General features: G+C 49.0%; 1 protein-coding gene across 1 annotated transcript in view; it reads right to left on the minus strand.

Annotated features, from left to right (window-relative positions):
* LOC145412605 (uncharacterized) overlaps nt 1–10,826 on the minus strand; it is a 29,272-nt gene extending 18,446 nt beyond the window's left edge. Inside the window, exon 1 of the mRNA XM_080282520.1 lies at nt 9,299–10,826. Within this exon, the coding sequence (XP_080138646.1) occupies nt 9,299–10,763 (1,465 nt within the window). The 5' untranslated portion in view covers nt 10,764–10,826. The remainder of the gene's footprint in view (nt 1–9,298) is intronic.
* Between the last annotated feature and the right edge of the window lie 533 nt (nt 10,827–11,359).

The raw sequence follows: 11,359 nt of genomic DNA on the forward strand, positions 1-11,359 counted from the left end.
CCTTTCCACCCTTCTTGCCTGTAAGCTGATCCGTCGATGTGGTCTCTTTCATCGTGCCCCGTGAGAGGTATTCTGAGCGGCCGCAACTATTTACACACGACACACGGAGATGGCAGGAGAGACGAGAGTAAAAACTGAAGAGAGTAATACTGAGAAGGGAGCAAAGTAGAAATTGGAGGAGAAAGTAAAAACGGAAGAGAAGTGAGTAGAAATGGGAGGAGAAAAAAGGGGGAGGGGAGGACGGGGAGAGGTAAAAAAAAAAAAAAAATTGGGAGCGGGAAAGGAAGAAATGAGTAGTCAAGAGGTACGGTATACTAGGAGGCGCAGAAGGATGAAACAAGAGCCGTGGAGGGGAAAGGCGTGGGGTAGAAAAGGACAATAAAGAGAACAGAAACATGGAAGACGTAGGCCTAGCTACGGTATCCATTAGCTACCGTATCTGATAAAGTTAGGAGACCAGTAAGAGCGACGAGGTAAATGAGGGGGAGTACATAAGCCTAAGGAATAGCCAACGGTTGTTAGCACAGTACTTAGAGGAAGGGCAACCCAACCCCTCAGACAAAGGAGGTAGAACAGCCATTAAAGCTAGACCACGAACATGCGAACGCCGGCGACTCGAACCCAAATGATCCCCGGGAGAACGGACCCATGGCGGTGGTCGGGTGAGGTGAGGGGCTGTAACCGAAGTGGGGTGAGGCCGCGACCCTTAGGCTGCCTCTGTCTGCCCTCTTCAATCTGGAGGTCGACCGCAAGGGGAGAGAGTTGGTGGGGAGGGAATAGAAGGAGTATGGAGGTGGGGGAGGAGGAGATGGGGCTGTGGGGAAAGAATTAGTGGGGAGGGAAAGGAAGGGGTATGGAGGGGGGCAGTCAGGGAATGGGATGTGGAGGAAGCTAAATGGGAGACAAGTGGAAATAAGAAGAAACAGGAGGGTGAATGAAAGAAATAAGGATGAAGAAAAAATTCAAGGTGGCAAAAAGGAGAAAAGGGGAAAGTTATGCAAAGAAAGATATGGTAAGAATGAAGTTAGAAAATCCAAGTGAGAAGGGATGATAGGCTATATAATATTGAGGGTGAAGTCAAGACAGGAAGTAACTAGGCTGTGGGAAAAGGATGGCCAGGGGATGGACTGGAGAAAGAATGAGGGATCAGGATATAAATGGGAGGTACAGGAAGGAGGAATAAAAAGGGAGGGGCTAAAGCAATGATGAGCTGGAGATGTGCTGAAAAGAAAATTAGCCTAAGGTAGGGTAGAAAAAAGGGTAAAGGAGGAAGGGACTGAACATACCTGTAAATAATTGTAGCCTATTCAGATTCTTACATTCAGGCAATCCAACCCCTCCCCCCACCTCTTTCTCTCTCTCTCTCTCAGGCCCGTGTGCAACCCCTACTCCAACCCCTCTTCTAATAAACACTTCTAGGCGCCCCACTCAACACCCTCCCCCTCCCCTCCCCTTTCACATTCGTATTTTTACTCAGGCTTCCATTCATCCGGCTCCCAGAAGGTTGGTTAGTAGTAAGCGTCGTCCCATCCAGCCGCTCCTTATCTGTTACATGGGAAGGCTTATGAAACCCTCTGAGTAGATGGGAAACGAGTTAAGCCCTTTGTCGTGATATGGAGTGCCTGTGATGGCCTCTTGTCAAGCTGCTGAGCAATTCAATGTCAGACCTCGTGGTCTACATAATATCACAAGTCCGTAAAATGGAAGTCGGCAGACCTAACATCCTGTTTGGCTCAGTATGAGTATAATTAGACTTAATGATATATAATTGCCTTAGCTAATGGAGTGTAATTAGGCTTACTGATATATGACTGCCTTAGTTAAAGGAGTGTTATTAGGATTTCTGACATATGATTGGTACGGTAGCATACAATTGCGCAAGCAGTCAAAACAAACTGTTCTCATTTTCAAGTGAGGTAAGGCTCAGTGGTGCAATCAAACATTCAGACGCTGTTGGTGTTCTTTGTCTACCGAGTGAAAGATGCCAAGGCCTGTGCTTATGCGAGAAAGTGGTAAGGAGCTTGGGGTCTGGCCTCACGCGCACACTCGCCTAAGTCTTGTGAACGTGAGCGTCGTGTCAATAGCCCGTTATGTTGCCCAGGAGGGACTTTTCAGGCGGAGAAACGAAAGTGTGTCAGCAGAGGACGGTGGGAACGGACACCCGATAGATGCAAGTGATACAACGCCGCGTCGTGCTCTGTTGCCAACCCTTACTGTAAAGTAATCCAACCATTTCTCTACCTGCCAAGATCACAGTTGTTTTGCCCTTCATTTGCATCTGCCGAATTTATTCCACCTTTCAACAGTTCTGCCTGACCACATCACATTTTCTGGCCATTGCCTGTCCTACACTCACATCTGCCACATCTTTACACCTTTCAGTTGCTCTATCTCCCTAGCTCAGTTTTCTTGCCTTTGTCATACATTCACATCTGCCATACATTTACCACCTTTCAATCGAGTCTTAAACACCTCCCCCCCTTTTCCTTTATTCTTACCTTTACTTCCATCTGTCTCACCTTTTCCTGTCTCACCCTCAGTCACACCTCCGCTACCTACCCAGTCGAACGCCCCTTAGCCTACCTGCTCGACCTTCCCCTCATCTGGGGTGGGAGCGGCAACACAAGGGGCCGATGGTGTTCTCATCGGTTTTATGGGGTTTCATCATGCCCCCTTCCCCGTTACGAGGCCATTCACAGCGGTTACTGGTTACGGAGAGCGGCTATCACGCTCTCAGGGACGTCCACTCCATGATACGGCAACACCCATTCACACTTATTGATTGTTGGTGGGTGTTTACTGCCGCCGCCCTCCCCACAGCTGTCTCCTCCTGCGAATGTGGCCGCATCAATAAATTTAATGCTAATCTGATTTTTCCCTGCTAATAAGACCAATTTATCCATTTACAAATATAATGCTATAAGCAGACTAGCTAGTTAGCAGGTATCCCATATTAGCATTTAACTCAGTACCGGTACTGGTATCTATCTCGTTCCTTATACTGTAGCTAAAATCCTTGATATGTCTGTGCCTTTAATCTCCCCACACTCGCTGTTTCCTTTCGCGTCTGGCCTCTCTCCCTCCCCACGACTGTTGGCTCCTGCATACTAGCCAGGGAGTCGGGACGGGTATAACCTATGATAATATATTCATAAAAACTAACCCCCGGTGGAAGGGACCCTGGCGTGGGAATACGGAAGGCAGCGACAAGAAAGAGGGAGAGAGGGAAAATGAGGGTCCGTTCAGTGGGGGAGACATAGGGAAAAAGAAAGGAGGGGAAATTCTGAAGGGAGGAAGACGGGAGGGAGTAGAGCGGGGAGGAATGGACGGGAGAGGCAGTGGGGTTGGGGGGGAGGGGGGACAAAGGTAGTAAGGGGGAGAGGCGAAGGGTATTGAGGGACGGGTGAGCGGCAAAGGGGAGGGAGGGTCTGGGACGAGAGGCTGGTTAAATGGGAGGGCGACCCTACCATTGAGCTAGTCAGACGCCGGTTCCTAAATGGGTACATACACGAGATTAGTGATCAGGGAACCATATGGCCTTAAATATTTACCGAGGCGAAAAGCGCTTTTACAGATTTACCCTGGCTCCTCTTGTCATTTTGATCACCAGTCTCGAGGTAGTAGGCAGTAAAGACGTGGCTTTTTGGCAAGTAAGCTCACATTCCACCCACTCATTCCCACTTTTTTTAACGCCCCGACTCTCAGACATGGTGGCGGTGGTGCTCCTGGTGGGGACGTGGAAGTGGAGGACGTAGTTACTATTATACGACCACCTCTGGGAACCCGTCCTGGCCCCATCCTGCCATCACCCAGCAACACCCTTCACCCTCGCTACCCACACTAAACTGATAACACTCAACACTGTTCCGTTACATATTCCCGTACTCTAGTTTGGTCGATCTAGTTAATTTAAGTTATCATCTACGGAGCTAAATATATATCACGGAAGGTCAGGGACCACTCTAGTATTTTTGTTGTTTGATAACATACAGTTTTTGTGGGTTGAGAGCGAACGAAACGAGGCGAACCATGCCTGATAGGCCTTTGCTGACCCTCTCATTTATGATTCCCAGTCTTCCAGTCGTGTGCCAACTCGAGCTACCAAACAAATTTGACAATTTTCACAGTGGGAGCGATTTTCATGAGTCGTAATATGACAGAAAATTACCTTAATGTGCAGTCGTCCTGCCTCTAGCATCTCTCTCACATAAGTTTTGTGACAAGTCGTAAAGGATGGAAAACCGTGAAATAAAAGTAGTGTAAAGGCCCGACGCTGGGCCGGAGACAAACGACCACGTAAGCGGCGAGTCCACTGTCGGGACGAAGTAAATGGCCCTCGGCACTTTTTCTCTCCCTGCGGGGGTTGGGTCGGTCGGTCTCTCCTTGCGAACAATGAAACAAAGGGGCGGTTAGGGTGAAGAGAGCCAGAGGAAAGAGAGGACTCTCTTGGATGGCTTTAAAGACTAAATGAAATACCACACGCTATTATGGTTGCCTTGTTTCTCTTGTTCCCTCCCTGATGTGGCAACCCGCTTTTAGCAGATACATACGTGAGACGTTCACTGAAACTTGTGACAGACCCCTTACGTTGATCTTCATTCTCGTACTCATCTCTTTCACTGTTTGGCTTATCTCGCAACCACTGCCTCTGTTCTCCCCCTCTTGCCTCAGGACCCTATCCCAGCAGCTGTCTAACCACCCCTTATCAGTGACGGCGGGGATGGGGACAGTGTTGAAGGGCGCCAGTCCCCTGATACGTGAAGTGCCTCACTTGTAATAACAGAGAACCCGGCTCTCTCCCTCCCTCCCCCATTTCCCCGAGAGGCTTTGTGTTCTCCCCCGGGTCAGATGGTCCCCCAACTGGCACGTCTCATGGTTCCCCTCCCCTGGCCCTGGGTGGCTGCCTCGAGGGGAGCAAAGCGAGGGTGTTGAGAGAGAAGGGGAGCGTAGTGGAAGAGAAGAAAAGGCTTAGTAGGGACTAGAGCGACGAGACAATGTAATAAAAAGAGGGTTTTATGGTTTATGACCATACCGACCAAGGAATCTCGTCTAGCCTAATGTAGTACGGTAATACTTTCAACGAAACACCCCTAGAGTAACTTTACCTTTTATTTCAAGATCTTATTCTAAAACAAAAATACAAGAGCAGCAAAACAAAAATGAATCCAGGAACGCTGTAAGCGTGCAAGATTATGGGATCAGTCGGCCCAATTTCATATAATGCCAAAATTAGCATATGCACGCAATTTCGAGACATTTACGTACAGCCATATAATAATTTTCCGGAGTTCCCTTCCTGAGGGCGGTCCGAAGAGTGCGACCCCTCCCTCCCTTCCAGACAAGCGGGTTATTAAGCAAGTGGGGATCGACCAGGCGAGCTGCACACCCTCTAACCACCCCATTCCCGTTATTACCGTGCGTGAGGGAGGAAAGAGAGGGCGGGGGAGGGCCTCGGTGACAGATGTAGAAGTCAGGAACAGGATATGAAAGATTTAAGATTAAAAAGAAAAAACGTAGAGTTTTTTCAGCCATATGGTGACTGAATAACAGGAACGAATACTAATATCCACATATACAATGACTTAAGAGGAAACATGACCTTAGTAGGAGGCTCACACCGTTTCACCAAACCAGACTAGGACTGTATTCATACACGACCCTAACCAATCTTCCAGTTTAAACAAGTGTTCATAACATTTCATTATTATCAAAGATCGTTGTTACTCGTTTTCTTTTTTGTTTAACATGATAAAATTCACTTTGATTTAATACTGTACCATTCGACAGCTATTTAACTGAGGACAAACGTATTGCATGTAAAAGAAACCACTTCAAGTTTAGAAGAGTTTATAATGGATGCCCTGGAGTCTGGCGCAGCCTATTTCAAGACGGGCAAAAAACACACAGGCTTCCCCGATCATCATCCTGGGAAGCTAAGCGTGAATGTAAAACTCCGGTGGGACCCTCTGCCACACACCAGCCGCTGACAAACAGAGCTTAGAGCAGCCCCGTTACACAAATAAGAACCAGAGACATTCCCTTCGCTCCACCTCATCCCCTACTCCCCCTCTTCCATCATGCGTGCTAAAAAGTTGGCGTATATCTAGCTCATCCTACATTTAACTTGTATAGTCCTTCTTAACTTTTCTACTCTCATTTACTATTAATCTTTCCTTGCACTTACTATTTCATTACAATACGCTGTCGTCCTCTTTCACCCACATCCTAACCTCTCATGGCAAGAACTCCCGCCAAATCTTGCGCATTTCCTACAGCATTTATTACTAACTTTTCATACTTCATCGTTCCTTTCCCAATCTCCTCTGTTGTCGTCATCACTCCCATATTTTCATCTCTCAAGACACAATTGTACACGCCAGATCTTTCCCAGTCTTTACATCCTGCATCATTCTTTTTTTTTCGATCTTGTTGTCTTGTTTTCTCCTTGACATCCCTGCTTCTGTAATTGCCTACACTGGTCGTAACGCACAATCGTTCATTACATTTCCTCTTTTGTATATCTTACTCCCATATCTGTCCCTAACTTTCTTCATCGTGTTTTCTTTCTGTCCCATCCTTCGTACAAAAGCCCCTTGCAGTCTGTTCTTCATACATTTCACCTACCCAAGCAGTCTTTTCTTATTCGTTCATCCTTCCTTCTTACCATGCCTCTGTTCCTGTTTCTTAGTTTCTTCTTAACTCATCAAACCTCCTTTTAACCTCAGGCTTAGTATATCATTCTTCCTTTTCTAAGCTCGTCCTTCCTCTTACTTCGCCCTTCTTCTAACCTGTTATTCTTTCCTCTTAAGCTACTTCCTTCTTACCTCTTTTTTCCTCCTATTTACCTCATCCTTCCTCGTCAGCTATCAGTCACTCCCCCTTCCCACCCCAACCTTCCTCCCATTTTTCCATCCAATTACCCCTCCAAACTCGGGTGGCACTAACCTACCCTTACCCCACCTGCTACACGTCACTTGTCTGCTCTACCTGGTCTTCTCACGCACACACCTCCCTCCGCACTCTTTACCTCCTGCCACCTACCTCCGAGGGAGAAAAAAAAAAAAAAAAAAAAAAACGGCGCGTATTACATGCAATCAAGGTAGAAGGTGAGATTGTGTGAATAATATGGATGTTTAGGTCAAGTCCATAATAGTCTAGTTTTACAGTCACCTACCCGATTGTGATGAGAAGCCATGGCTGTCAATACAGAGTTATTTTATAATGAAAATCTTAAAGAAGTGGAAATAACGAGAAAATATAGAATATGAACAGGGGTCCAAGAAAATGATAGGACACAAAAGCATGGGGGGACACGGAAGGGAGGAGCGTGATGAAAGCAGGGAGGGGAGGCAGGAAGGGTGAGGGCGTGTGTGGTGTGAGGGTGGTGGTGTCACGTGAGGGGCGACCTGACTCATTGCCTCAACAAAAGTGACGGTGTCGAGACAAACCCCCCCCTCACTCCTTAGCCAAACTTTTTTCTCTTTCTTTTTTCTCCCTCCATTCACCTACCCATTTTTGCAAATAATCAATCTCTTAGTCACATAGAACTAGTCTGTTCATCCTCCTCTACAAAACATTACCAGCATTTATTCAAATAAATTTCAGCCGATTCCCTGTTCTCTCTCCTCACTAACATATCCTTCAGCCTCTCCATTACATTCAGCAACTTTCTCAGCGCTCGTAAGCTTTGTCCCCGCCCCCACTTCCCCCCGCCCTTCCCTCCTCGGCGCTCCAAGCCCAATAACTCACTCAATACAGCAACAGCTGCCAACTAACTTTTCCCCACTCCCAGCGGTGAAAAGAAATGAAGATTAATTTAAAACTGTGAATACCGCAAACAGACTTTTTTATATATACTGTACATATAGTTTTGTATCTGTGTTCGGTCATAATTTCCACGAAGTGTACACTGTACAGCCTACCGTGAGACAACCCTCCTCAGATAGTCACATTCTCGTCTCGAATTTCCGGCCCAGAACAATTAGTAATGATCTTAAGAGATACCCGCCCACATCATCATTGGTAGCTAAAAAAAATGCATCAAAGGCAAGAGGATGCGTGAAGCAACCAAAGCCAGACATTCCCACCGCCCTCCTCCCCCCCCAAGGCGACACTGAACATTGTTGGGAGCGACCAGACCAGCCTGCCTTCCTCTCTCAGTTGCCAGGCACCGCCAACACTCGCCCTCTTTCACCTACTGCATGCTACATCTGTCTGTTCTGTCACCGCCAGTCGTTCATATAAACCTTGAAAGGTATTGCGCTATGCTAAAATTATGGACAGCATGCAAGTGATGTTTATATAAAGTTTAAATGAATGTGTGAATCAACACCCAGCCTGGGAGTGTTGCCAAACGGACCAAGAAGCTCATGTTTTTCTCACTGGAATCCCATGACTTGCACCCACCCCAAGTTTTAAGACCATAGTGAAAAGTGGAATGAAATATCGTCAGGAGAGTAACTGATTCCACTCGTTTTCATTTTTATGCCCATCAAAACAAACTGAACTCCCCGGACGTTGTGCTTGAAGGGAGCAGGCTCGGGTGTGACAGGTGGTGCCGTATAAATATTGGACGAGCTTGCGCTGTCTATGACTTGGAGTGTCAACTTTATCACCAACAAACAGGACTGAACCACGATACATCGCAGTAACTTAACACTCATATTCCATCACCGGCACTCCATTTACAGTATGCTAAACTCAAAGACAGAATATTTGGCACATAGTCATTTTACCCACATGTTCCCAAAGGATGTCTTTACCGGATATGCGACCTCCGCCACCCACACACGTGTCAGGCACCTACACTGCCGGATGTTGCCTGGATCCTCTTATCACGTAGTAACCAGTATGTTTATCGGTCTGCTGTCATATTTAACGTACTGAAAGGCTCTTGTTTATTACTGATTATGAACAATTTCTGTACCGGTACATACTCGTCGTACACCAAAACTATTAACATGCATTAACCTTTACGATTAACAAAATTTAAGTAGACTAACGAAACAAAAATACAGGTAGCAACACGATGGAAGAGCGAAAGAAACAAACAAACGAGTGTGGGTGACTGAGACAGCAACTTAAACTTGACCTTCGCCTCCCGCTGGCCTGACTCCGCCCAGCACCACACACGTTGCCTCACGCCAGTCAATGACTCCTGCTCTTTGTGCTGGAGCCTCGCGCTACAGGACTGCCACTGGGGCCACCCGGGGGAAAGGGAAGGTCTAAGCATGCATTAAATATGGAGGTGGAAGGTACTGAAACGAGGCGAGGGAATGCCGCAGAGTTTATGACTCACCTGACACGAAATCGTCGGTGAGGTCGACCGGTGTGCAGAATCCTGAGTCCACCAGACCACGGGTTCTGTCGGACGCCCACTCGCCACCTGCAGTCTCTGCGCCCACGGAGCACCCCGAGTCCCTGGAGAGGCCCACGGTGTAGAGAAGGGAGGCGGTGGAGCCCTGAGGCGGTTGCTGCTGCTGCTGGACAGGCAACAGTGACCGTGGCGTAAGGGGATCGGTTCTGGCTAGGTCCAAGGACGTGGTGAGGGAAGCGCCCATGCCCATATGCTGATGCGCCATAGGCGGCGCGGGCGTGGCCGCCAGAGCCCCCATAGAGGTAGATAGTGCCCGTGGGCGAGGGTGGACGTGGACAGCTCCGCCCGTGAGCCTGGCAGGGCGGCTAGTGCCTAAGTAATCCGGAAGATTGACACTGCTCGCCACCGACAGGCCCCGTCGGGTTCTGGCCGCCCGCAGCTTGGGTGATCCGCCCGCTGTACCCCGTGTAGGCGTGCGGGCTAGTAATGATGGAGGCAAACCAGGAGCCACAAACTCCGCCTGAGGAGGAGCCATAGCAGCCGCTTTGGGGTTGCAACAGGGTCCTGTGCAGCGCCCTCCACCCCACACCACCTGTGGTTGCTGCTGCGGCTGCTGTGGTGGTGGTGCTGGTGGGGGTATTTGTTGCTGTTGCTGTTGTGGTTGTTGCTGCAGCTGTTCTTGTTGCTGCTGCTGTAATTGTGTTTGCTGTTGCTGCTGCTGTTGTTGGGACTGTTGCTGTTGTTGTGACTGCTGATGAAAGTGCTGAGGGTTCTGGACGATAATAAAACCACCACTCCGAGTTGTGGCTGCGAGGGTTGGGGGCACACTGGCCTCACGCCCACTGTGCACACTCCGCCCACTATGAACACTCCTGGGGGCGGCGCCCTGGTTCTGCACACTTCTGGCGACCACACTCTGCCCCTGCACTGCTCTAGACACACTCTGGGTCACCAAGTTTCTTGTAACACTCTGTCCCGGCACACTCTTGCTGACACTCTGGCTCGGGATACTTTGTACATTCCTACTACCACTCTGAACGCTGCTTGATTTGACACTCGCTGAATTACAGTTGGGATTTCCACACGTACACCAGGACCGTTGTGGTGCCGTTCGCGGGGGCTTGGCTCCGGCCACCTGCTGCGTCTGTGGCAGCTGCAGCGGGGCCAAGGGGCGCGCCGCTCCCGACGTGGCCACCATGGCCGTAGGCGAGGGTGTGACGACCGCCCTGGAGCGTGCCCTCACGGCTGACACATAGCCTGGGTGAATCATAAGGATGGGCTGCGAGCCCTTGGGTGGATAGATGTGCGCCGGGAGATCATACTCCACCGACGTTTCCACCTGCAGAGGAGAAAAGTAATCCTTCTGGGGGTCGATGTGTTGTTTGCGTGTTGGCGAGGCGTGTGGCGTCATGCTCGGGTATGATCCACGGCACACACTGGACACCATCTTTCCTCTGGCCGCCACTACCAGCACTTAACACAACACCACAGACACCACATGGGACATCACTCAGCAACTCCTGGTGCGTGCTACCACTCCGACATTCACACCCTGACTGATCCCACCAGATGGGCCGCCACACGAGATGGGTGCGCGCGCACTAAATCTCACGTTCTTCGAGATTCAATAACTTTCAGATATACAAAGAACTGGGCAAAATAACTTGAAAATTAAGTAAGTAGTTAAATGGAGAACCCACACATGTATTTCCAGTGGCCTGAAATTAGGAATAAGAAATCAATTAATCTTGAGAGTCGTGAGGATTAGTGGGAGTGTGTGACAAAGGAAGCGTAGCAGCTGCGTCTGGCTGGGCATGCGGGCGGTCATTGGGGCATTAAGTTCACAAAGAAATCACCAGCCACCCTCCCACAAAGAAAATATCCTTAGTTCGGAACCCGAAACGTCGCCGAATTCCGCTGAGGCCGGTAGTGATGGCTGTGCCCTTCACCGCCCGAGAAACGTGTCCTGGTGGGTGGTTCCAGCGGCCGAGAAGCACATTACACGTACGCACACACTCACTCACTCCACAACATGCGGTCTGC

The sequence above is a fragment of the Coenobita brevimanus genome, chromosome 93 (assembly GCF_032717465.1).
Source record: "Coenobita brevimanus isolate Jiangsu-jjx chromosome 93, ASM3271746v2, whole genome shotgun sequence".
NCBI classification, from domain to species: Eukaryota; Metazoa; Arthropoda; class Malacostraca; order Decapoda; family Coenobitidae; genus Coenobita; species Coenobita brevimanus.